This window comes from Prunus dulcis, chromosome 1 (genome assembly GCF_902201215.1).
Source record: "Prunus dulcis chromosome 1, ALMONDv2, whole genome shotgun sequence".
Classification (NCBI taxonomy): Eukaryota; Viridiplantae; Streptophyta; class Magnoliopsida; order Rosales; family Rosaceae; genus Prunus; species Prunus dulcis.
The window spans coordinates 12,919,001-12,946,106 of NC_047650.1; the positions used below are offsets into that span (position 1 = coordinate 12,919,001).

Here is a 27,106-nt window from a genome sequence, read left to right on the forward strand (position 1 = left end):
CCTTGTGGAAGACACAATTTTTTCTGCAGGTGATAAATTAATCACTGAGTCTTGCGTTAGCGACGTTCCCTATAAAAAAATAAGTAAATTAATTTTTAACATGAAAGAAAGAAAAACCAACCTGATAATGAAGTTGAACAGTTTGTACATTACAGTTGAAGTTTGAAGATGATAAGTTAAAGATTCAGTTGATTAAATAGTCCAACTATTGCAGAGGCCAGTCCAGAAGCATCCTCTTCTGCAATGAGATTACAATCAAAAGAAGTATCAGATGCAAAGAGTTCAAGATCAACTGATGGTAAAATTCCCTACAACTAAAAGAAGTCAAAAAAAAAAGGAGAAAAAAAAGAGAGATAAATAACCTTCATGACAAAGACTAACATTAAATTTACTAAATGTAAAAGACCTGTTTGTTTGGATTTAAAACTCAAGTCAAATGTGATATATTTCTGATTGGAGCCACTGCAGCTGGAGGCATTTCAGGATTACCTTCGTCAGTGAAGAAGTCGGAATCAAAAGGTGCCTATGAATATAGGGGATTACTGTTCAAATTTTTTATTTCATCCTCTGATGACATTTTAGGCATCTCAATTGTTCTGAGTAGACTTGACTTTAGCATTATTTTTTCTGCCTCTTTGCAGGTACAAACCAACCACATGAACAGGGGAGAAGAAATTATTCGTATCCGCCCAATTACGCCTCACTAGTTCTATTCTTCAAGCTTATGATGAAGGCCATGCTAATTGTTCTGGGAATTGGTCAGTACCAAACTTAATTCATGGCCCCGATCATCTAGCTAGACATGCAAACCTGTTTAAAACCACATCACTTCCCCATCCAAGAACCCTTCTAAGCGAAAAAATTTAATTCTCATGGACGACAGTTGCCTCATCTCCTAATGTTCTTTTGTTGAATGACATGTAGGCATTTGGAAGATAAAGAAAATCCAAGAAAGGAAAGAGCGACATATATGGGCTAATCAGGTCATGAATGAACTGGTTCAGCATACTTCTTTATACAAGTATCAAAATACTGGACAAAATCCCCATCAACCAAACAAAGATAAAGAAGAATGTGATGTTCCTAATCCTATCTTGTTAGACCAAGCCCCGTCTTCAACAGCTGATCATGTACCATCTAAAGGTGGAAATAAAAATGTTGAAACAAATCTGTCGTCCTCAAACCAAAACAAGTATCAGATAGAGAGTGATCAGAATCAACCAGGTAAACAAATTACACCTCTCTTTTATTTTGGCCTGGTAGTTACTCATCTTCTGTGTACTGCATGCTTCATTGACATTAACAAAAGTGGGAAGGTTAAAGGGAAGAAATCAGGTATTCCTAAATACCATTGAAGTCATTTATTTTAACCGAAATGTTTGTGCTGTATTGAAAAACAGAACAGAAATTTAATTGGAGATGGACAGTAGCCTACTTGTAGGCAACTGGGATGGGTAATTAGTATGAAAATAACTATGAAATATTGTGTTATCTTTTACAAGTTTTTCACCTTCAAACATGGCTTTGAAAACCTGCAGCACATGATTATGAACTTGGACTCAACAACGGTAAAGAGAGGAAGGACAACAAACCGTTGGGATATAAGAAGAACGGAAATTGTGAAGCAGATAAAAAGCAGACACCACTATTAATTGCAGCAAAGATGGGAGTGACAGAAATGGTAAGAACAATCCTAGACAAGTTCCCAGTGGCCATCCAGGATGTGGACTCTGATAACAAGAATGTCGTACTGTTAGCAGTTGAGAACAGGCAACCCCATGTTTACATGTTTGAACATAATCTTCTAAGAGTTACTGTTATGTTGACTGGATGCGCAGTTTGTCAAAAGCTCAATGCCACATGGTTTCTTTGTTCGCTACAACAAAAAAGGCCAGACCCCAAAGGAGATCTTCATAAATACACACCAAAATCTTATAAAAGAAGGCAGCAAATGGCTAACTAAAACCTCGGAGTCGTGCTCTGTGGTTGCAGCTCTCATTGCAACGGTTGCATTCGCAACATCAGCAACTGTACCAGGTGGACTTAATGAGAATACAGGTGAACCAATTCTTAAAGATGAGTCAGCATTCGGTGCCTTCACCATCTCATCACTGACTGCTCTCTGCTTCTCAGTAACTTCCCTGGTCTTCTTTCTTTCAATTCTCACTTCTAGATACGAACAAAGAGATTTTTCAATGGACTTGCCTCGGAAACTTTTGCTGGGTCTAACATCACTTTTCGCATCAATAGCTTCCATGTTAGTCTCATTCTGCACAGGGCATATCTTTGTCCTCACACTACTACATTTTACACTTTGCGCGACGAAGAGAATTTCGTCGCGCAAAATACATTGTAGTCGCACAAATTTTAACGCGACAGAAACTTCGTCGCGCAGAATCCGTCGCGCAAAGATCTTGAAGAAAGACTTTGCGCGACCAAGTTTTTTCATTGGTCGCTCAAAGTGACTTTGCGCGACGAAAGAATAATGGTCGCGCAAAGTAACATTGCGTGACGAAAAAATATTGGTCGCGCAAAACTTTGTGCGACGAAATACATTGGTCGCGTAAATGTTTGCGCGACGAAATACATTGGTCGCGCAAAGTTTTGCGCGACAAAAAACATTGGTCGCGCAAAGTCTCCAAAAAATTTATAAAAAATAAAAAATTCCCGAGTCCCGTTTTTGGTGCCCCCCCACATTTTTAGAGTTTTTACTTTTTACTTTTTAAATGTAATTTAATTGTATGATTGTTTTTAAATCACTTTAATTTAAATTGATATTAATTTAATTATATTAATCTTTTCGAATTTTTGCTTTTTAAAGTTTAATTTAATTGTAAGATTTTTCTTAATTACTTTAATTTAAATTGACATATTCAAAATAAAATTACATATTCAAAATAGTGATCAAATTATCCAATAAATATATATATAATATTTAAAATGTACACATAAATTAACAAAGTACAATAATAAATTCCTAATACAAGCGTATTGTGGTGGTAGTAGTGGATGATATATTTTGATAGCTTCCTAATCCTCAACTTTAGCCATCAAAGTCTCGATGATTACCTACACAAAAATAAATATGATCAAATAACAACAACAACAACAAAAAGAATGCATAATCTCCCCTAAAATTGTTATGCCACAAATTCAACCCAAACTCCAATCTCTCCCCTTTACTCAACCCCAAACCCCACACAAACTCAAAACTAACTCTAAAAACACATATTAATGAAAAAAATTTTAAATTTGGAGAGAATATACCTTTTGGCAAGATTGAGAGTGAGTGAGAATGAGAGGGAGAAGTGAGTGTGAGAGAATTAGATAAGATAGTGATAGAGAGATGAGAGATTGAGAGACAATGAAAAGATAGATGAGAGAGTGAGTAAGAGTGAGAGATAGTGAAGAGAGAGATGAGAGATTAAGTGAGAGGAGTGAGTGTGAGAGAAAGGATGGGATTTGGGGAGAGGGAAAGAGAGAGGAGAGGTAAGAGTAGAGAAAGAAATTGAGAAAATGGTGGAGGAGTTATTTCGGTTTTTAAAATCGTATCACTTTGCGCGACGAAAATACTGTTGGTCGCGCAAAGTTTTGCGCGACGAAACATATTGGTCTCGCAAAGTTTTGCGCGACGAATATAGGAATATTGGTCGCGCAAAGTCTAAAAATTATTTTTTGAAAAAAAAAATTCCCGCATCCCATTTTTGGTACCCGCCAAAATTTTTAAATTTTTGTGCGACGAAAAATACATATTGGTCGCGCAAAGTCTAAAACAATTATATAAAAAAAATTCCCGCGTCCCATTTTTGGTACCCGCCCAAATTATTGCGCGACGAAAAATATATATTGGTCGCGCAAAGTTTTGCGCGACGAAACATATTGGTCTCGCAAAGTTTTGCGCGACGAATATAGGAATATTGGTCGCGCAAAGTCTAAAAAAATTATTTTTTTAAAAAAATTCCCGCATCCCATTTTTGGTACCCGCCTAAATTTTTAAATTTTTGCGCGAAAAATACATATTGGTCGTGCAACGTCTAAAAACAATTATATAAAAAAAATTCCCGCATCCCATTTTTGGTACCCGCCCAAATTTTTGCGCGACAAAAAATATATATTGGTCGCGCAAAGTTTTGAGGACAAAAAATATTGGTCGCGCAAGGTCTAAAGTTTTTTTTTTTAATTTTAAAAACCCGCGTCCCATTTTTGGTACTTGCCCAAATTTTTTGAGTTTTGCACGACGAACTGTTGGTCGCGCAAACTTTTGAGAGACGAAAAATTGGTTTGTAGCACAATATTTATAAAAATGATTGTTATGAATAATAAAAAATAAAAAAATGTTATTTTATGATTTAAAATATAATTAAGGTGAAAGCTACTTAATAAATGTATATATTATTCAATTTCTTAAGTGTTATACGTACAAAATAAATAAATTTAAAGCTACTTAATAAATAAATAAATAAATAAATAATTATATATATAGACACACACACACACACACTTCAACGATCTAACCATAAGACTTGTTTGTATATACTTCAAGATCGTATACCCCAAAAATCTCAAAAAAACGAACATTCAGAGATCTAGTAACGGACAAAACTTTTCGATAGTTATAAATAAAAAATCACGATTTAACGGTTATTTTAAATTCGATTTTGCTGATTTTTTTACAGTTACACTCCTTGACCCTATATGAATACAATGACTGAATTTGATCTTTAATTTAAAACATTTGCACTAGTGGATACCACAAAATCTTATGTTATATTTAACGAAAGTATAAATAAACTCTTAATTGTAAGTGAATATATTGTTTTGATGGCATATGCATTCAAAAAAACTAGTTTCAACGATCCAACCGTCAGACTTGTTTGTTTATACTTCAAGATCATATATGCCAAAAATCAGAAAAAATAAACATTCATAGATCAAGTAATGGGACAAAACTTTTTTACGGTTATAAATGAAAAATCATGATTTAATGGTTATTTTAACTCCGATTTTGATGATTTTTATACAGCTACACTCCTTGATTCTATATGAATACAATGACTGAATTTGATCTTCAATTTAAAATATTTACACTGAAAATATAAATAAACTCTTAATTGTTAGTGAATATATTGTTTTGATGGCATACACATTCTACGAAACTAGTTTCAACGATCCAACCGTCAAACTTGTTTGTTTATACTTCGAGATCATATACGCCAAAAATCGGAAAAAATAAACATTCATTGATCAAGTAACGGGACAAAACTTTTCAATGGTTATAAATGAAAAATCATGATTTAATGGTTATTTTAACTCCGATTTTGATTATTTTTTATAGCTACACTCCTTGACCCTATATGAATACAATGACTGAATTTGATCTTCAATTTAAAATATTTACACTAGTGGATGCCACAAAATCTTATGTTATATTTAACGAAAGTATAAATAAACTCTTAATTGTTAGTGAATATATTTTTTTGATGGCATATGCATTCAAAAAAACTAGTTTCAACGATCCAACTGTCAAACTTGTTTGTTTATACTTCGAGATCATATACGCCAAAAATCGGAAAAAATAAACATTCAGAGATCAAGTAAGGGGACAAAACTTTTCGACGGTTATAATGAAAAATCAAGATTTAACGGTTATTTTAACTCCGATTTTGATGATTGTTTACTGCTACACTCCTTGACCCGATATGAATACAATGAAATAATTCGATCGTCAATTTAAAATATATATTTTCTAAAAAAAACCCAGTCTGAACAACAAGAATATATTTTTCTAATAAAAATCCGATTCGATCTAAAATAATAAATTTAAAGTTACTTAATAAATATATATACCGTTTAATTTCTTAAGCGTTATGCATACAAAATAAAAAACAAAAATAAATTGGTTTAGGTGACAAAATGTTTGGATTACGTCATGCAAAGATTTTTAAAAATAATTTTTTTAATTTATTTATTTTTATAAGGACTTTGCGCGACGAAGTTTACATTTCGTCGCGCAAAGTCACTTTGAGCGACGAATTATTTTTCGTCACTCAAAATTGGTCGCTCAAGACTTTAAGCGACGATGTATTGTCGTCGCGCAAAAGTTTGTCGCGCGAAGTGACTTTGCGCAACGAATTATTTTTCGTCGCGCAAAATTTGGTCGCGCAAGACTTTGAGCGACGAAGTTTCATGTTTCGTCACGCAAAGTGACTTTGAGCGACGAATAGTTTTTCGTCGCGCAAAATTTGGTTGCGCAAGGGGTTTTTTTTACTAGACAAACATCAACTGAGATATGTGGCATATCCATTGTATGCAGCAACTTGCTTGCCGGTCACCTTTTTCGCTCTTGCACAGCTGCCCCTCTACTTTGATCTCATAAGGGCCATCATCAGAAAGGTACCACAGCGGAGCTATGAGGTCTTTCCACACTAGTTCTTCATCTGTTATGGTAACAAGGTCTAATGGGTTATGCAGTTGAAGTGATCATTTTGAGTGTTAAAATTTGCTTTGTTATGTTTTGTTTTGCTTTGAGAGTGAGGTTTAATCATGTGGAATTTTTTGTATGTGATCGTTGTCAGTGCGACATTAGTGTTAAGGACCCTTGAATAATGCCTTGTGACAAGGAAGTTAACTTCAATCAGAATCATAACTTGGAAGGAAACAACAGAAAGTAACTTTGAAAATGAAACCAAGCAGAGCCTAAACAATGCATCGAAACAGAAAGCAAGATGGTTGCAGAATGATTCTGCTTTGACCTTCCACAATGCAACTTGGTGAGGGTGCTTCCAAGTGCTTGGAATGGTTAAGGTTAATGACGTGGTTGGAGATTTTTCGATGGAAGGAAACAACTAGAGATTTTAAGGCGAAGTGGATGGAGTGGAATTTTTTTTTTAATGGGAAGAATTAGGCTCCATTTGGATAGAGAACTTCGAAAGAAACAACTTGAATTTGACAACAATGCTACACTGCTTAAAAAAAAAGAGCCACATTAGATTGAATGTATTTGAAATAATTAGATGTAGTATGTTTTAATTGGACAGAGATGAGCTTTGTCACTCTGATGAAGGTAAGTTGAGCGGGTGATTTCACTTAATACATACAGTTAAAAGTCTGTAAGGGATGTTCTTAGAAAGATAAGTGCCTTCAATGGATTTGGGGTGGTAATGAAATTCGCCAGTTGGGTTTTTATATGTGAGGAATGACAAAGTGGGTGCTTTTGGGTATAGCTCAGTTGGTTAAGCCCATTCCACCTCCACTCATGTGAACAGAGGTTTGAAACCCCCAAGCACCATGTGAATATTTGTGTAAATCCTCCCTCCCCCAATCTTTTGTACTTATTACATTATATGCAGAACAATAATATCAAGTAGGAAATTATTAGACTTAAAACAGTTTCAATTTTAGGCTATCAAGTTACTCAATAAAGGGTATATCACTGAAGACGAGTTCTTGATACAATCAATAGGTGTTGCTCCACAGCCCTTTCAACACAAAAGAAGCACTGCTCCGACCCACCTCAGCAAGAATCTTACAACCCTTACTGTTAAAAACTAGCACTGACTTGGAAAGCTCCCCAGCTTATCATTTGAAATTTAGTACTGCTTCCACTGCTTCAATTTGTGAAATGACTCAATGAATACAATATGAAATGTCTAGACAAGGACAGATTAATTGTACTAATAATATTTCCATAAGTTAAACTATCAAAATATATATGGCCTTGATAATTACTTAAGACTGTGCGTATTTTATGGGCAAACAGATTGGGAAGACCATTAATAAATTTTTCTTTCCAAAAAGGCTTATTACTATTGTCTCTAAGGATGACTCTAGAAATGAAGACATCTTTATACCATCTGAAATCACTTAAGGTGATCATGAATTCTAGCTGTTGTGTTACTAGGTGTTCCAATGAAATGTTCAATAATAGTGTATAATAAGGTATTGACTCCGTCTTCTATTCCTGTACCTAAACGTTCATCAAAAATAGGGTGACCACCTTCATTTAGTTTTACTACGTGTATGATTTGTCGTTTTGACTCTTCAGTTAAATGTTTTTCCCACCAAGAACGTAAGGTTCTGGTGAATTTTGTTTCTAGAAGAGGAATGATTTTTGACTCTCTGAAGTTGTGATTGGTTATGGAACTGTTGGCTACCATTGACATATGTTGGAGTTTATTTAGGATTTCTTGTTCAAAAAGGCCATCATCAATGTTCCATTCGTATAATTTATCTGAGGAAAATGAGAATTGACTCTGGGAATTTCTTTCTTCAAACTGGACGTCAGGAGGAGTTGATTTGGGGTACTAATTTTTTGTTAGACTGGTAGGATTAACTTTGTTTCTTAATCTATTAAGCTTCAAATCACTATCTATTTCCAAATTTTTAAAGGTATTTTCAATTTATGATATAGTACTGAAATCTGTTTCATTATTAGTTATGGACTCATTGTCAGAGGAATTGACTAGAATAGAGGATTCAAGGACTTTGAGAGTAGAGGGCTCATGTTTTTCTTTAACTGGTGTTAGTTGTTCAAGCATTTCTTCTATTTTTTTTTCATTGTGGGCTTTGTCTTAAAGGTGGGGCTTGACTTTAAAGTCTTGGAATTTGACTAGAGGTTCTCTTTCAGAGACTTGAGGGACATTTGTTGGGGAACTATTTTGTCAATTTTCGTTTCTATCGATCTTATCTAATTGTTTCCCAATGACTATTAGACTCTGGTTTGTATAATTATTTTGCTCAACTATTTTTTTATCATTTTGTTTAGGAATTTTAAAGGGGCTGGCTGTGATCTTAGTATTTTTATGACCAATAATTATTGTTTCTACCGAGGGGTGACTGGCTATGACTTCAGTGTTATCTTCTCTTTTCCATTTTTCTTGTGTTAAAGTTTTTAACTCTCTGGGCATGTAGTGACTTTCAACAAAATCAAGGTAGAAATTTCTACTAAGTGCTTTTCATAAAAAATTTCCACTTATTAAAGATTTGTTGTCTTTGTTCTTTATCTGCATAGACTGTGTGATAATAATTTCTTCTGACTAGATTTTCTGGGGCATTTAAATGACTGTCTAAGATTTTCCAATCAATTTTGAATTCTTTATTGAGGGTTCGTAACTGGCTATCTACAGGGATGGTTTTAGCTTCAAAATTAGTTTGTGTGGGGGAATCTGGAGAATCTGATTTATCATCTTCTTTAACTCGTTTCTTACCATAACACAGATGGTTGACTTGGGAAGTTTTTCTTAAAAATTCTAATTTTAAATCAATTAAAGTTTTTTTCTAACTCTAGGTCTCATTCTAGAGTAGAGGAGGAAGCTGCAAAGGAATGTCAAGCAGGCGTATGTCTTAAGGACTGACTAGGTGTTGGGAGTTGGTATAGTTGGACTGAAGACTTTTTAGGGGGTTGATTTCCAAAATTGATTTTAACTGTGCCATCTAAGTATTGTTGGATGTAATCTAAATTATTTAAACTATGTTGAATGGGAGTAGGTTGGTTTTCTATGGTTAGTGTCCAATCTAGAGGTAGAGTGACTTTTGACCATTTGATTGTATGGGGAACTCTTATATTAGCATCAGCTTTACTACTTTGAAGGAGCAAGGTTTGGTCTTTTGGACTTTTGTTAAGGGCTTGGAAATTCATATTGGTTCCTCTGACTTTATAATATATTTTATAGACTAAAGCTAAAGATTGGGTACCTGGTAAGACTTTACACCCTGAAGTTTTAATATTTAATGTTAGAGTTTTCAATATAGAGGATCACTAAGGCTTACTGTAAAATCTGGGTAACAATCAAAGTGAATTGGGCCATTAAACAGACTTGACTCCATTATTCCTAGGGTACTATCACTAAAGTTGGTAAATCTGGCATCACGTAGGCGAAGTAAAATGAAGGTATTAAGTCCTAATCCGGTAAGGGGTTTGACTGCAACTTGGACAAGGCCGATGTGAAGGAAATTGCTTCCATCACTCTTATGTTTCTTTATTGACTTTAGGTTTAACAATTGACATGTTTCATGTTCTTTGCTTAAGGCATAGACTTGTTCGATTGTTTTCACATGGGTTGTACTTTTGAAACTTGAGAGTGACCATTTTTTTCTTGTAAATTTCTTGACTAGGGACTTTGGGGATATTCCAATCTTTGTAGTCAATTTCATTACTAGTTTCATATTCTATTTTTATATAACTGTTAGTCTCCATTTGGTTGCATTGGAGTTTGATTTGAAAACCTTTCTTGTAATAACAAAGGTACTTTGAGAGAGAAGAGTTATTCTGTTCGTTGATCTTTGTTCCTCATCGGTTTGCGCTTTGCATTATTAATCAGTTGATTTCTTGGATATAGTAGTTAATTTCAAGCAAATATAAGCAAATGAGTTGGAATGAGAAAAGCATAAGCGTGCTTTTATTAAAAAAAACGTTGACTTCTACAGACTGTCTCTCACAATGAGCTGTATGTTGTTTCAATTCGAGTGAACCCATGAACTGCAAAGTGAACTCAGCTGAAACAAAGAGCAGTCTAAAACACAAGAGTGAAAAAAATAGAGAGACAGATATCTCCCTCATCTCAGTAGAAGTAAGATTTGGGGGTTGCTATTCAGAAACAACGGAAGAGAGAGATACATGTACAGAGACAGTTCCGGAGAAAGTTGCAGTTAGGTTGCTAACTTGCTCACCAAGTCATTGGATTTCCTATTTACATATGGTAGTGTTTTGGGATTTTATTTTCTTATTACTTCAGTGGAATTGTAACCTAAGTTATAAATAGGACTTTAGAGGGTAGTGTGGAAAACATAACGATTGTGCTGTGCTGAGGAAGCAAGATTGTGGTTGTTGATTTCTAAAAGTAAGCCTCTCAATAAGCCTGGGTTGTTCGTTACCTCCCTCTCAGTTATTCTGATTTTCCCAAATCTTCCAACTGTCACCCTAGTTTTAAAAACAAAAACCAAAAGGCCAAAGTTTCCTCAGTACGTAATACGTATTCTCTGTTTCATGTAAGGGAATATGATTTTCTCATGTACAAGTTGAGATGAGGCTATCCTGGAAGTGAATGGACTTCCCCCCCCTGGGATGAGGCTATCCTAATAATGTGTATGATTTATCCCAAAGAAAAAGTAAGATCCATTCTTTTCTTTACAGCTTGGTTTGGTGCTGATCTCTGTCTTGTTAAAGTTGAAAGCTGAAATTCTTAACCTTCTAAATAAGTAAAGTGCTCTTTAAGCAGTGTTCTTTACCCTCTATTTGGGTGGAGGAAAATAACTCGGAATTTAGCTAAATGTTAGGAATTGAAAGGGGATGAGCGGAGAGATTAATTTAGTTCCACTGCAGAAGAAACTATTTGTTCTTTTTTGTCATATTCGTGTACTCTTTTGATTAAGTGAATTATCATTAGCATTGCCCGTAGATGCCAATTTTGGGTGAACTGCTTAAATATGGTACTTATTTCTATGTGTTTGCTTGAGTTTTCATTTCTATTACTTTTCTTGCGTTTGGTTTGTGCTGTCGGACTAGAGAGCTAAATGTGATAAATTCCTTACTGTGCTTTTGCATTGACACATCAGATGTAACATGAATTTATTAAAAAGCATTAACATCTACAGTTTAAACTGAACCCATGGACTGCAACAAGCGAACTCAGCTGAAACATAGAGTAGTCTAAAGCACAAGAGTGAACAAAATACAAGAAAAATTTTGGGGTCACTATTACGGAAGAGAAAGTACATGTACAGAGAGAGTTCAGAAGAAAGTTGTATCGGGTTGCTAACCGAGTCATCGGATTTCCTATTACATTGGGTAGTGTTTTGTCTATTTCTTTGGGGTTTAGTTTCTTACTTTGGTCTAATTGTAACCCAAGGTATAAACAGGACCTTAGAGGGTCATGTGCAAAACATAACGATGGTGATGTGCTTAGGAGGCAAGATTGTAGCCGTTGATTTCTGAAACTAAGATTCTCAATAAGCCTTGCTTGTTCGTTACATTTCCGAAATCTTCCAACTGTCACCCTAGTTTTTAAAAAAGAAAAGGCCACTATGTATTCTCTTATTCATTTGATTGAGGAATCTGATTTTCTCGTGTAAAAGCCGAAGCATCTGTGGGATTGAGGCTATCCTTTGCTTCACAGCTTGGTGCTCATCTCTGTCTTGTTAAAGTTGAAAGCTGAAATTCTTAACCTTCTAAATACGTTAAGTAGAGTGTTCTTTAGGTAAACCTAAATTCCTTCTGCCTCTACAAATTCGTTCATAGCAGAGACAACAAACTATATGCGTCTTTCAGTTTCCTTAATTAAATAAGCATTCCTCTCTTTATTTGTCTTGAGCGTACATATCAAAGGGGAAATATGGCCGCTGAGTTTGTGCTTACTTTTGCTGCCGAGGGAATACTGACCAAGGTAGCTGCACTTGCCACTGAACAAGTCAGTCTTGCTTGGGGATTCAAAGGAGAACTGGCCAGGCTCGGGGATTCATTATCCCTCATGCAAAACATCTTACGTGATGCTGCTGAGCAACCAACAGATCGGGGCCACACCGTCAAAGCTTGGGTGGAAAAACTTAAAAACATAGCACAAGATGCTGATGATGTGCTGGATGAATTCCAGTATGAAGTTCTTCGACGTAAACTAGAGCTGCAAAACCACATGAAGAAAAAGGTACTCAACTTCTTTTCAATCTCCAATCCCCTTGCCTTTCGCCTTAAAATGGCACGTAAAATTAAGAACATCAACCAACGTTTGGCGGATCTCAAGAGTGAGGCATCTTTGATTGGACTGGTTGCAAAACCAAAAGATGCAACCCCCCAAGTTATGGTGAACAGAGAAACTGTGTCAAGCTTTGATACGGATGAAAAGTTTTTTGGAAGGGAGGAGCTGTTGTCCGATATAGTTAAGACCTTGATCAACTCCAACAATCAGGAAAATCTTTCTGTTATGCCCATTGTAGGAATGCCGGGCCTCGGAAAGACAACCTTGGCTAAAAAAGTGTTCAACGAGCTGGCTATAGATAAATCATTTGACAAAAGAATATGGGTGTGTGTATCTAACGATTTTGACGTCAATTCGATTTTAAGAAGTATCTTAGAAATACTTAACCCCACAAATGCCAAGATAGAAAGACAAGAGGCATTGCTTAAACACCTTCACGAAGCGTTGGCAGGAAAGAGATATATTCTTATACTCGATGACGTTTGGAACGAAGATCGTACAAAATGGAACAATTTGATGAATTGTTTGTCAAAACTTAGTTCCCAAGGAAGCACCGTGATTGTCACCACCCGCAGTGCAAATGTTGCATCAATTACGGAAACAAATCCTTATCTTAGGCGTACGTTGGGTTTGCTACAAGAAGATAAATGTTGGTCCATATTGAAGAATAGAGCATTTCCTGATGATAATGCTCCTATAAGTGCAGATCTGGAGACAATTGGAAAGCAAATTGCAAAAAAGTGCGCAGGTGTACCACTAGTGGCAAAGGTATGTACTATTTTGAATCTCATTATAATTGATTTTTAAACTAAGAACTACTTTCCCCACATCATTATAATTGATTTTGAATCGCATTATATTCCCCATATTATTTGCATGTAATTCGTCTGCTCCGTTAAGTTTGGTAATATTAGTTGGACATGAATAATGCTACTCTTACCACATTTGTATACCACATCCTTATACCATCTTATGTGGCAGCTAAGGTGGACAGCCACATCAATTAAAATTATTTAATATTTTCTTTTCTTTTATAATTTATTTCAGTAATATTTTTTCCTTAATTGTCTTAATTAAAATACATTTTATTGATTTAATTGATGTGACATATAATATGGACATACCACATCATGTGGTATAGAAATGTTAAATAAAAATGTAGTAAGTGTAGCATTACTCAAAACCTTTTACATTTTCACTTTGCCCCTACTTGTAGGGAGCCTGACTTTCAAGCCCAATAGCGGAGCCTGAAATAGTACAAAACCCACCCATATAGAAATTCGATTAAAAACCCCAAATTCTATTTACAAAAACAAAACATCACTCAAAAAATATATAAATTACAACCTTGACACGGACTGCAGGCCAACCCAAGTTTCATTATGGAAACCCAAACTAAATTACCACTTTGCCACCACTTTTTCAAAACAAAAATCCACTTTAATAAATCCAAACAAACCAAAAGAAATTAATAATGGGAAAAGCAGACCAATCACGCAACCCAAGGATTTTATTTGCACAAGAAAAGGAAAAAAAGAGCAAAAGCAATTTAAAAAGTAAAAAAGATAGAAAGCACATGCACAAGAAAAGGAAAAAAAAAAAAAAAGAGAAAAAAAAAAAGCTGTGTCTCAAAACCCACCAAACTCTTTTCTTGGCCATCCCTCGCACTGTCCACTAGCCTCACCATGCCAATGGGAACCAAGACTCTGCCAATCTTTTCCCTACACTCGACATGGAAAAATACGTCCAAAATTTTATCAACCATAATCTTCAATCACTAGTTCACCCTTCATTTTTGAAGGCTGTACATATTTTTTGCTTACTCCTCACAGACCAAAGTTATGATACCATTTGTTAGCAAAAGCAACAATCCTTAAAAGTGCAAGCATACATATACACAAGATGAGATTTACATAGTTCATCTTACATTTGGCTATGTTCATGGGAGATACTGACGAATCCGCTAATGGAGAAAAAAATTATAATTAAAAAGGAAATCAAGTCTTCCACCATACAAATAATCTCTCTCCTTTTAGTTCTCTCATAAAACTCTCATTAATTTCTTGTTATTTATTTACATAAGAGCAAATCTCTAATCTCTAATATAACAAACTCTCACATCACACAAAATCGTTTGTTTTTTTTACTTTCATTAGGATAAGTTTTGATCCTTGTGAATCAATAAAGCAATATGTCTTTAAGCTTTGTTGAGTATGGCATTTGTATGAAGTTTGTCAGTGCAATATTTGCATTATTATAATTATGGGCGAATTTCACTTGGACCTCCTTAGGTTTAGCATTATTACGGTCAGACCCTCTAGGTTCGATTTATTCCACTTACACCCCTATTTTTAACAGATGTTAACTCATACACCCACCTAAATCTAAGATTAAAATTATAGGAAAAAAATAAAAGATTTATTATCACAAAACGTCCCTAAGGTTTACGAAACTATTATATTGCATCCTTAATGTTTTTTTGTGTTACTTATGGTCCTCAAGGTTAGTATGTACAATCACAAATGATCCCTGCCGTTAGATTCTGTCAAAAACTCTGTTAGTTTGCTAACGTGGCATATATATATATATCACAAAATATCCCTGAGGTTTACACACTTATTACAAATGGTCCCTATGAATTTTTTTTATTTTTTAATTTAAAATTCATAAAATTTTGGTTTTCTTTTTAAAATTATTTATAAATGAAAAAATCATTTATAGAAGGATTTTAATCTTGAGGACCATTTATGAACCCTAAACCTTTAGTTTTTTTCATTTTTAAATTATTTTTTAAAAACTTCATTAGTTTGTTGATGTGGCATATATATGGAGCCAACATCTACAATAATATAGTGTCACATGTATTTAAAATTTAATATATTTTTTAAAATAATTATAATTCATAAATTTTTTTAAAAAAAATTATGAATTTTAAATTTAAAAAATTAAAAATTTTCATACGGACCATTTGTGATAGGCGTGTGAACCTCAATGATGTTTTGTGATATGCATATATGCCACGTCAGCAAATTAATGAAGTTTTTGACGGAACCTAGCGGCATGGACCATTTGTGATCGTGCATACTAACTTTGAGGACCACAAATGACCACAAAAAAAAAAAAACATTAAGGATGCAATATGATAGTTTCGTAAACCTTAGGGACGTTTTGTGATAATAAGCCAAAATAAAATAAAGCCAAGTCATCCCAAAGCCACCAGCCCACCAACCCACCAGCCAGAGCCACCAACACCTCTCTCTTCCACGGGCCACCGATGCACACACCCACCCTCATCAACAGCTCGATTGGGCAATTTAGCCCCAACCAACTTTAAATTTCCTCAATGAATCTAGACGAACAAAAACGAAGAATACCCCAATGCTAGTACCAATCCTCAAGGTAGAGAGAGAATGGAGGATGGGAGGGGACGGGGAAGGGGTTTATTTTTCCCTTCTTTTCTTGTTTTCCTTTAATTTAATTTAATTTAATTAATTTAGTTTTAAGTTTTTGTTAAAAACAATTAACATAAGGGGTGTGACTATAGTAAATCAAACATGTGGGCTCTCACTGTAATTATGCCAAAACAAGGGGTTTAAATGAAATGCTCCCTACAATTATGGTCAAATTTTGATTAAACTACCTAATTGTTTACTTTGATTATTAGTAGAATTAGATGTACACATATCCTAACTCATGTATACCAACAGGTTTTGGGAGGTATGTTGCGTTCTAAAAACAATATAATTATGGGCGAATTTCACTTAGACCCCTTGACGTTTGGCATTATTACGGTCAGACACCCCAGATTTGATTTATTCCACTTACACCCCTATTTTTAATAGATGTTAACTCACACTAAAAGTAAAAGGCCAAGCCTGTCATTTGAATAGTAAAAACCTAAATATAAGATTAAAACTAAAGAAAAAAATTAAATTAAAGCCAAGTCATCCCAAAGCCACCAACCCACCAACCCAGCAACCGGAGCCACCAACACATCTCTCTTCCACGGCCATCAAGGCACCACCTTGAGCTATTTAGGCCCAACCAACCTTAAATTCCCTCAATGAATCTAGACGAACAAAAACGAAGAATACCCCAATGCCAGCTACCAATCCAATCAAGAACCTCATTAGAAGAAAAAAAAATAAAAAAACAAAAAAAAGCAAACAAACTCCAAAAATCGTAAAAACATAGCTACCAATCATTCTATAAAATAAAATAAAAAAAGTGAAACTTTTTGCCCAAAACATACAACCCAAGCTACAAATCCAATCCAGTCTCCTTTTATCAGATAAAATTCCAAGAGTTTTAGGTGTTTGTTAAAACAAGTAATATAGGGATCTAAATGAAATGCTCCATATAATTATAGTCAAATTTCGATTAAACTACCTAATTGTTTACTTCTTCTTTTTTGTCATTAGTAAATTTAGATATACATATCCTAAGTCATGTGTATCAACAGGTTTTGGGAGGCATACTTCGTTCTAAAAATAGTACTGATGAATGGTTGTCAATTCAAGAAAGTAAAATATGGGCATTACCAGAAGGCGAGGATAGAATCATGTCTGTTTTGAGGTTGAGTTTTGATAATTTGAAATCAGCACCTTTAAAACATTGTTTTGCATATTGCTCAATATTTATGAAAGATTTTGAAATTGAAAGGGAGAACTTGGTCCAACTCTGGATGGCTGAAGGATTGCTCCACTCTTCAAGTAATCAAGAGATGGAAGATATAGGGAATGGATATTTTAATATTCTATTGCAAAACTCCCTTTTTCAAGATGTTACAATGGATAAAGATGGAGTTGTTATCACATGCAAGATGCACGATCTTGTGCATGATCTTGCAGAACTAGTGTCAAAATCTGTTGGGAAATTGCAGTCCCTATTTTCAAATGGTGAAGACCTTAGCAATAGCTTGTCAACTTTTAATTCTTTACGAGTGTTGAATTTATACGATGCTGAAATTGAGGAGTTGTCAAGTTCAATTGGCAGGTTGAAACAGTTGAGGTATTTGGATGTTTCTAGAACAATAATCGAAGAACTTCCAAAATCTATTGGCAAGCTTTACAATCTGCAGACGTTAAGAATGTGTGATACACAGCTTGAAAGGTTTCCAAAGGAAATGGAAAATTTGATCAACTTGAGGCATGTTTATTTCGACAAGCATAGGGAAGTTCCATTTGGGATGAGACGATTGACTCGTCTGCAAACATTACGTTGCTTTAATTTGGATAAGGAAAGGAATCATGGAATTGACGAGCTGGGTGGCTTAAACCAATTAAAAGGTGAACTAACTATCTCATCTTTGGAACATGTGAAAGACAAAGACGAAGCGAAGAAATCAAATTTAGCAGGGAAAACAAATATACGAAAGTTGACATTAGCATGGGGGTATGACAGGGAGAGAAACAACAAGGCGAGTGATGTTGATGTACTAGAAGGCCTCCAACCGAACCGTGAGTTAGAAATCTTAAAGATTTACAACTTCATGGGTGTTAAATTAGCATCATGGATGATGAGTCTACTCAATTTGAAAGAGATCCGGTTATCCCACTGTGAGGAATGTGAAGAAGTCCCTCCACTCGGCCATTTGCCAAATCTTAGGCATGTTAAATTTGAATATATGGATAAGCTTAAATGTGTGGGAGTTGAGTTTTATGGTGCGGCTTTGTTTCCATCATTGAAAACGTTAGTTTTTAATAATTGTCCAGCTCTAATTGAATGGAAGGAAGCGGCGTTTCCCTGCCTTGAGGAGTTGACACTTTTGAATTGCAGGGAATTGAGAAATGCTCCAAGTCGTTTTCCATCTCTCCAGAAGTTGGAGATACGTAATATTGACCAGGTCATGGCAATAGAAAATATATGCAGTCAACTAACAACTCTCACTCACCTCGAAATTCGTGGAGCCACGGAGCTTACTCGTCTGCCAGTAGGGATGCTGGAAAACAACCACAATCTTCGGGTGCTGCATATTGACGATTGCAATAAGCTTAGCCATTTACCTGATGAGCTACACGTACTCCATCTTCTTGAGGGGTTAACTCTAGAGAATTGTCCTAGTCTAGAGTTCATTCCAATTACCACCCAAAGCCAGGGCATGCCATGTCTCCGCATAGTGAAGATTCAGAATTGTGAGAAATTATCAAGCTGGCCAAGTGGGTTGGAATATTGCACTTCTCTTCAGGAATTGCATATTACAAATTGTCAAAATTTGTGGCATTTACCGGTTGATGGGCTACAGACCCTTGTCTCTCTTGAGGAGTTGACTCTAATTGGCTGTCCCAGTCTAGAGTTCATTCCAATTACCACCCAGAGTCAGAGCATGCCATGTCTCCGCAAATTGACGATTGATAAGTGTGAGAAATTATCAAGTTGCCCGAGTGGGTTGGAATATTGCACCTCTCTTCAGGAATTGCATTTTACAAATTGTCAAAATTTGAGGCATTTACCGGTTGATGGGCTACAGACCCTTGTCTCTCTTAAGGAGTTGACTCTAATTGGTTGTCCCAGTCTAGAGTTCATTCCAATTACCACCCAGAGCCAGAGCATGCCAAGTCTCCGCAAATTGTGGATTGAGAATTGTGAGAAATTATCAAGCTGCCCAAGTGGGTTGGAATATTGCACCTCTCTTCAGGAATTGCATATTATAAGTTGTCAAAATTTGAGGCATTTACAGGTTGATGGGCTACAGACCCTCGTCTCTGTTAAGGAGTTTACTCTAAAGAATTGTCCTAGTCTAGAGTTCATTCCAATTACCACCCAGAGCCAGAGCATGCCAAGTCTCCGCAAATTGTGGATTGAGAATTGTGAGAAATTATCAAGCTGCCCAAGTGGGTTGGAATATTGCACCTCTCTTCAGGAATTGCATATTATAAGTTGTCAAAATTTGAGGCATTTACAGGTTGATGGGCTACAGACCCTCGTCTCTGTTAAGGAGTTTACTCTAAAGAATTGTCCTAGTCTAGAGTTCATTCCAATTACCACCCAGAGCCAGAGCATGCCAAGTCTCCGCAAATTGTGGATTGAGAATTGTGAGAAATTATCAAGCTGCCCAAGTGGGTTGGAATATTGCACCTCTCTTCAGGAATTGCATATTATAAGTTGTCAAAATTTGAGGCATTTACAGGTTGATGGGCTACAGACCCTCGTCTCTGTTAAGGAGTTTACTCTAAAGAATTGTCCTAGTCTAGAGTTCATTCCAATTACCACCCAGAGCCAGAGCATGCCAAGTCTCCGCAAATTGTGGATTGAGAATTGTGAGAAATTATCGAGCTGGCCGAGTGGGTTGGAATATTGCAACTCCCTTCAAAAATTGAGTATTGAAAATTGTCAAAATTTGAGACATTTACCGGTTGACGCGCTGCAGAACCCCGTCTCTCTTGAGGAGCTGTCCATAAGTGATTGCACTAATCTAGAAGCTATTCCCAGTTTAGACAACCTCACATCCCTCCGTCGTGTGTCTATTTGTGGTTGTGATGGACTCACAAGTCTACCGAGGGGGCTACAATCCTGCACATCTCTTAGGTACTTGTCAATGAGTAAATGCCACAATTTGATTTCTATGGCAGATGTCGATGCGTCCAGGTTGCAGTCTCTTTCCGATTTAAAAATATTTCATTGTCATAAATTAAAATATTTGCCAACGGGGCTACGCTCTCTGACGAGTTTGGAATATTTGTCAATCGGTGAGTTTTGGGAACAGCTCGATTCTTTCCCTGATTTTGAGCTTCAATCACAAATCCGATTGTTATATATCATAGGGTGGCCTAAGCTCAAGTCTCTGCCTCAACAAATTCAACACTTTACTACTTGTTTAGAATTTTTGATAATAGATTCTTTCGACAGCATTGAGGCTCTTCCAAAGTGGTTGGGTAACCTTACATCTCTTATCTACCTGAAGATGAGGGATTGTAAGAATCTGATGTATCTGCCTACCGTTGAAGTTGTGCAACGCCTCACCAAATTAGGCACGCTAGTGATTAGTGGATGTCCCCTTCTGGCGGAAAGATGTGCCAAGGAGAGTGGCCCAGAATGGCACAAGATTTCTCACATCCCACATATAAGAGGTAATTAATACTCTGATCAAATCAAATCATTAATTAATTGTTTGTTCAATTCCCTTCTCTCACTTTTCTATTTCCGGGTTTAACTACCACAGTTGACGGATTTCACCTTCGTGAAGGATCGAAATCTTCAACTTTCTATTTCTTTGGACATCATGGTGTTAAACCCGACGAGTTTGGATGAGAATTGGTAAGTTTTGGGAAGAGCTCGATTCTTTCCCTGATTTTGAGCTACCATCACAAATCCGACGGTTAAATATCTCAGGGTGGCCTAAGCTCAGGACTCTTCCTCAACAAATTCAACACTTTACTACTTGTTTAGAATATTTGGCTATAAAGTCTTTCGATAGCATGGAGGCTCTTCCAGAGTGGTTGGGTAACCTTACATCTCTTATCTACTTGGATAAGAGGGATTGTAAGAATCTGATGTATCTGCCTACCGTTGAAGTTATGCAACGCCTCACCAAATTAGGCACGCTAGTGATTAGTGGATGTCCCCTTCTGGCGGAAAGATGTGCCAAGGAGAGTGGCCCAGAATGGCACAAGATTTCTCACACATCCCAGATATAAGAGGTAATTAATACTCTGATCAAATCAAATCATTAATTAATTGTTTGTTCAATTACCTTCTCTCACTTTTCTACCACAGTTGACGGAGTTCACCTTCGTAAAGAATCGGAATCTTCAATTGATGATTCGACTCACTCAAAGCCTCATCAAACTAGCACAATATTCAACTATTCATGTTTTTCATGAATGTGCCTTCGGGGAGTAGTTGCAACTTTCACATTGAAGCACAAAGTGAGCCTCTTCTCAGTGTTTTTGCAGAGCTTTATACTTTCTATGTTGCTTTACTTATGGCATCTGTCATCATTTCATCAAGTGGTATAATTTGCCTACTTATGGCATCTGTCATCTTAGGCATGTTAAATTTGAATATATGGATAAGCTTAAATGTGTGGGAGTTGAGTTTTATGGTGCGGCTTTGTTTCCATCATTGAAAACGTTAGTTTTTAATAATTGTCCAGCTCTAATTGAATGGAAGGAAGCGGCATTTCCCTGCCTTGAGGAGTTGACACTTTTGAATTGCAGGGAATTGAGAAATGCTCCAAGTCGTTTTCCATCTCTCCAGAAGTTGGAGATACGTAATATTGACCAGGTCATGGCAATAGAAAATATATGCATTCAACTAACAACTCTCACTCACCTCAAAATTCATGGAGCCACGGAGCTTACTCGTCTGCCAGTAGGGATGCTGGAAAACAACCACAATCTTCGGGTGATGCATATTGACGATTGCAATAAGCTTAGCCATTTACCTGATGGGCTACATGCACTCCGTCTCCGCATAGTGAAGATTCAGAATTGTGAGAAATTATCAAGCTGGCCAAGTGGGTTGAAATATTGCACTTCTCTTCAGGAATTGCATATTACAAATTGTCAAAATTTGAGACATTTACCGGTTGACGCGCTACAGAACCCCGTCTCTCTTAAGGAGCTGTACATAGTGGATTGCACTAATCTAGAAGCTGTTCCCAGTTTAGACAACCTCACATCCCTCCATGATGTGCCTATTTGTGGTTGTGATGGACTCACAAGTCTACCGAGGGGGCTACGCTCTCTGACGAGTTTGGAAAATTTGTCAATCGGTGAGTTTTGGGAAGAGCTCGATTCTTTCCCTGATTTTGAGCTACCATCACAAATCCGATGGTTAAATATCATAGGGTGGCCTAAGCTCAAGTCTCTGCCTCAACAAATTCAACACCTTACTTCTCTAGTAGGTTTGCGTATAGATTCTTTCGACAGCATGGAGGCTCTTCCAGAGTGGTTGAGTAACCTTACATCTCTTATCTACCTGAATATTTGGGACTGTAAGAATCTGATGTATCTGCCTACCGTTGAAGTTATGCAACGCCTCACCAAATTAGGCACGCTAGTGATTAGTGGATGTCCCCTTCTGACGGAAAGATGTGCCAAGGAGAGTGGCCCAGAATGGCACAAGATTTCTCACATCCCAAATCAAATCATTAATTAATTGTTTGTTAAATTCCCTTCTCTCACTTTTCTTTCTTCAGTACTCAACTGTTCATGTTTTTCATGAATGTGCCTTCGGGGAGTAGCTGCAACTTTCACATTGAAGCACAAAGTGAGCCTCTTCTCAATGTTTTTACAGAGCTTTATACTTTCTATGTTTCTTTACTCATGGCATCTATCATCATTTCATCAATTGGTATAATTTGCCTACTTTCAGAAGGCTTTTACTCGAATCAGAAGAACAAGTGCTGAGAAACATTAGGTGAAAACTTTTTCCATCCAGGTACTTCTGTTTCCCATTCGCTAAAAATTATTTTCATATTGAATTATCCGAATACATATTGCGCAGGGGTTTAGCTTAGTTGTTTCACTGATGGCATCTAATATTACTCAGTTGCCACAGTTTGTTGGTTTTCAGAAGGATCTTACTCAATTGGAAGAACAAGTGATGCGCAAAAGGTGCAAACTTAGTGGAGGTACTTCAGTTCAGTTCCCATTCCCCTGCATCACTATTTATTCATTTCTTTGGAGATAAATGCTGGAAGGAAAAAAGGTAACTGTATTTGATGAGAATTACGGTAATCATTATAAACCCTATCAGTGATATCAAACCTTAACACTTGCATACCTACTGTCATCACTTGAAACTCTTTCATTTTCTTCCCTTTTTGTCTTCTTCTTTTGCCGTTTGACTGCAGTTAAGTGTTTCATATATATATATATATATATATATTTCCAAAGCTTCAATTACCGTGGTCTCTTTATGTGGAAACTTACAGAGAAAGTACTACCATTTGAAATTTTCAAACACCAGTTACAGTTTCCAGTTTAATTTATTTTCTGTTTTGCTAAAATGAATCAGTGAACAAGTTCTAGATCATATAACATACATTTGAATTCTCAGACTTAAATGAATCAATGCTATAAACTTGGTTTTTTAAACACAGGATTCTACTTGTTAATCCCATATTAATTCATTATTCTAGGATTCTACTTGTTAATTAAATCTAGGTTCATATTAGTGAATTGAGGTTAACCTCTGCTCAAGCTTTAATAGTATTCCTTTTTTTGTCAATAAGAATTTGGTTGGCAACCTTTTGTAAATTGTTTGCTTCATCTATTAATCTGGAACATTTGTTATATGCTTCCATCTTACCACTGGATGCATCTGGCACCTCTCTTTCCTCACTTTGTAACCACTGTGTGTAGAATCCGAGTTATTTATGAGATAACCTACACACAGTAATGTCTCTTCAGAATTTGATGATACTCTTTTGCAGATTTGGGGCTAGCATCCATTTGAAGTGTAAACAGTCCTTAGAAGTTGTTTATAAAAATTTGATGAACCGGAGGGTTTACTGGAGTGATGAGGCAACCTTGAAGCTTTCAGTGAACTATCTATTTGTATATGTGAGAATCTGAAGAATCTACCAACAGTGGAAGCCCTGAAAATTTCCCCAAAATGAAAAGATGCACCGAGGAGAGCCAGTCATGTGTACGTTCTTTCTCAAATCGGAATTTATGATTTGTTTTCTTCTCTCATTTATCGTTAATTAACTTATTGGCCATTAAGTTTATTGTCTACTGCAACACAAAGAAGAAGAAGAAGAAGAAGAAGAAGAAGATATTCAACTCCTCCGTAGTTTGTTTGGTTTTAATTGCTTCGTTGAAGGATCTATAAATATGACATTGTGTTTTCACGATCTTTGTGGAATAACACTTATAATTGTTGAGGAAAATTAGGTTTGTTAGTCTGGAAGACAAACTAATACATAGAGAACAGGCAAGACCAGTTCAACTCTTGCACGATTTTGTTCCAATTTTCCGGATCTGCAAACAGAAGCTTTTAGTCCTTATTTTCATAAAATGGCCTTGTTTTTGTTGCTGGTGTTTATGTGGCCATGGTGTCATTGCAACATCTGTAATCCTCTGTTTCATATTTTAATTTTTCTCTCTTTTCCAGGCAAGGAGATACATGGCATAGTGCAGCCAATGGTGTTTTTCATAATGCAGGTTTCAGCTATATATATATGGCATCTCAGTTGTTGAAGGTGATTAACTTTTTTACCTTGAGTATCTTATAGTACGCTAAAATAATAATCATGATACATGTTGAGTATCTTGTAGTCCTCTGTTATTTGATAGCATGTCATTTTTACTTATGTTGTTGCAAGAATCGGATAAAGGAGTCTTCAGTTATAAGCTGTTTACCATCATTTTAAAGGTTGAAGGTAATTTTGAACATTTCTTGCTAAGTTTATCTTGGTGTTATATTGACCAGGCAGAGTCGAGATTGAAGACGAAACTCATGCATGCGATGTGCTTGTGATCTAGAACTTATTGTTTTGGACAATATGGTAAGCTACTATCCCTTTAGTTTGTTTTCTTGACACATTAATAAATAGAGTTATATTCTTATTTATGAGATAACCTACACACAGTCATGTCTCTTCAGGATTTGATGATACTATTTTGCAGATTTGGGGCTAGCATCCATTTGAAGTGTAGACAGTCCTTAGAAGTTGTTTTTAACAATTTGATGAACTGGAGGATCTACTCGAGTGATGAAGGAACCTTGCAGCAGTCGATGAACTATCTATTTGTACGTGTGAGAATCTGAAGTATCTACCTGCAGTGGATAAGTTCTGAAATTGTCGCCAAAACAAAAAGATGCACTGAGGAGAGCTGCCCTAGTGGCAAAGGTTTTCTCATATTTCCAAGACTCAAAGTGTCCTTAGCAACAATTTTCTCACTGACTTTTTAGTTGAATATATATATATTCACCTTCTATTGAGGGATCCCTCAAATAATTTTATTTGAGGGATGCCCTTTAGGGTACCCTACAATTTTTTTCCCAATGATCCGAACCGTCTATTTTTTAGGTCTTCATTCATAGATCATCCTTATAAAAAATTAGACAAATCGGAAACCGTTTTGACATCCAATTGTGTCTTACAAAATCAATGACTTAATTGAGTGGTCAATGATATCGGATTCAAGTGTGTATATATATATATATATATCTCTATATATATATTTGTGTTTAGTTTTTGGTGTCATTACAGCATCTATGCTTTCCTGTCTCAGGTTTTAATAATCCTCTCCTTTCCAAGCAAGGACAATAGTGCAAACAGTACTAATCATTTGGCTTGGGTAACTCAACAAGTGTGAATGAGAATCAAGTGGAATGTTGCTCTTCTTCACTCTCCCTGTGGGTGTCTGTCTTCATAATGCTAAAAAGTAAGGGACAACAGATTCATTTTTAGTATGACATTGTATCAGGAATCCACACAAGTCTATTTTGGTGGAAGGTTGTTCTGCGCAGTTCTTGCTAACTTGTTCTAGGTTTGATATTTGACCAGGCAGAGTCAGCATTCAAGAAGAAATTCATGAATGCGCTATGAGTGCCACTTCCATGCATGTTTTTGTCTCACGAAATTTTAATTTGCACAAATTGGTAAGCTCTAATCCCTTTCATTACACCGAATATTTTCTTGTCATCACAATACTGTAGTTGTATTCTTATGAGTTTGCATCACAGGGGAACTTCTTATGGTGCACCATAATTGGAAGACACTTTTTACTTGGAGGGCGTTTATCATGAAGAAAGCTCCTCCTAATGAAGTCCTAAGACCTATCTCTTACAAATAAGATAGTTTAAGTCTTTTTAAAGCACGAATGATATCAGAAGTTTATAAAAAAAAGCTTGTGAGTTTAGAATGTATTTGGGGTTCTTTGTTGAGAAATGAGTTGAGAGATAAATTTTGAGTGATTTTAAGAACTTTCCTTGTCGTTGTAACGATCTTCTATTCTTTTGATTTAGTGGATTATGAACTCAATCGGCCGTGGCCGTAGACCAATTATGGTGGACCACGTTCATTTTTGAGTTTATATCTGCTTTCGTCTCCCTCTCTTACTTTTCCTGCATTTGGTTTGCAACAGTGGACTAGAGAGCCAAAGGCCACAAATTCGTTCCCATTTGCCGTCCTATTGACCACTTCAAGACAGATTGATCTTAAGAAGATCATTACGTGGAGCAACAGTCTGAGGGAGCTCATTTGTGAGAAGAAATGAACTGCCACAAGTGAATCTTCCTTTGATTGTATTACGGTTGAATGTTCCATTATGAGAGAAGTGCGATATTTGGTGCACTGATCTTTCTTTGTTGAACTTTCTTTGTTCTTGGATGTTTAGGGCCGCTTCCACACCCTTGTCTTCAATGAATTGTTTGACTTGACTTTATTACAATTATTATGAATACATATTATTTTAAAGTGGTAACTTCTGCAGATTTTCTCTCATGCGGCTTATCAAAGT

At 36.1% G+C, this 27,106-nt stretch overlaps 3 protein-coding genes across 20 annotated transcripts; all 3 read left to right on the plus strand.

The window, feature by feature from the left end:
* Positions 1-243: 243 nt before the first annotated feature.
* On the plus strand, positions 244-9,353 carry LOC117614226. The gene is made up of 7 exons (XM_034342965.1): positions 244-298; positions 433-519; positions 642-758; positions 925-1,224; positions 1,539-1,780; positions 1,839-2,257; positions 9,287-9,353. Exons 1-7 carry the CDS (start codon positions 244-246, stop codon positions 9,351-9,353), a joined length of 1,287 nt encoding a protein of 428 aa, XP_034198856.1.
* Positions 9,354-12,318: 2,965 nt separating this feature from the next.
* LOC117615055 (disease resistance protein RGA2-like) lies at positions 12,319-13,589 on the plus strand. Its single transcript, XM_034344050.1, has one exon. It carries the CDS (start codon positions 12,330-12,332, stop codon positions 13,494-13,496), a length of 1,167 nt encoding a protein of 388 aa, XP_034199941.1. The 5' UTR covers positions 12,319-12,329; the 3' UTR covers positions 13,497-13,589.
* A 3,084-nt stretch (positions 13,590-16,673) lies between these two features.
* Positions 16,674-27,078, plus strand: LOC117615052. 18 transcript variants are annotated; one of them, XM_034344032.1, is made up of 11 exons: positions 16,674-20,758; positions 21,405-21,556; positions 23,007-23,072; positions 23,184-23,342; positions 24,070-24,284; positions 24,753-24,840; positions 25,071-25,146; positions 25,268-25,491; positions 25,877-26,029; positions 26,152-26,246; positions 26,331-27,078. In XM_034344032.1, the coding sequence occupies exons 1-2, from the start codon at positions 17,251-17,253 to the stop codon at positions 21,509-21,511; spliced, it is 3,615 nt and encodes a 1,204-aa protein (XP_034199923.1). In that variant the 5' UTR covers positions 16,674-17,250; the 3' UTR covers positions 21,512-21,556; positions 23,007-23,072; positions 23,184-23,342; positions 24,070-24,284; positions 24,753-24,840; positions 25,071-25,146; positions 25,268-25,491; positions 25,877-26,029; positions 26,152-26,246; positions 26,331-27,078. The 18 variants fall into 18 exon arrangements, 14 of the variants coding, with proteins under 14 accessions (XP_034199923.1, XP_034199929.1, XP_034199930.1 ...); XM_034344038.1 differs by having other exon boundaries at positions 23,184-23,265; XM_034344039.1 differs by having other exon boundaries at positions 23,193-23,342; positions 25,245-25,491.
* The last annotated feature ends 28 nt before the right edge of the window (positions 27,079-27,106 follow it).

Bases quoted from the DNA above. Each gene is read 5' to 3' on its own strand.
- LOC117614226 (XM_034342965.1), top strand. From the start codon at position 244: ATGAGATTACAATCAAAAGAAGTATCAGATGCAAAGAGTTCAAGATCA. The intron at 759-924 runs GTCAGTACCAAA...AATGACATGTAG, and splicing joins GCTAATTGTTCTGGGAATTG to GCATTTGGAAGATAAAGAAA. The intron at 1,225-1,538 runs GTAAACAAATTA...GAAAACCTGCAG, and splicing joins GAGTGATCAGAATCAACCAG to CACATGATTATGAACTTGGA.
- LOC117615052 (XM_034344032.1), top strand. From the start codon at position 17,251: ATGTCTGTTTTGAGGTTGAGTTTTGATAATTTGAAATCAGCACCTTTA. The intron at 20,759-21,404 runs GTAATTAATACT...TTTCTACCACAG, and splicing joins TCACATCCCACATATAAGAG to TTGACGGAGTTCACCTTCGT.
- LOC117615055 (XM_034344050.1), top strand. From the start codon at position 12,330: ATGGCCGCTGAGTTTGTGCTTACTTTTGCTGCCGAGGGAATACTGACC.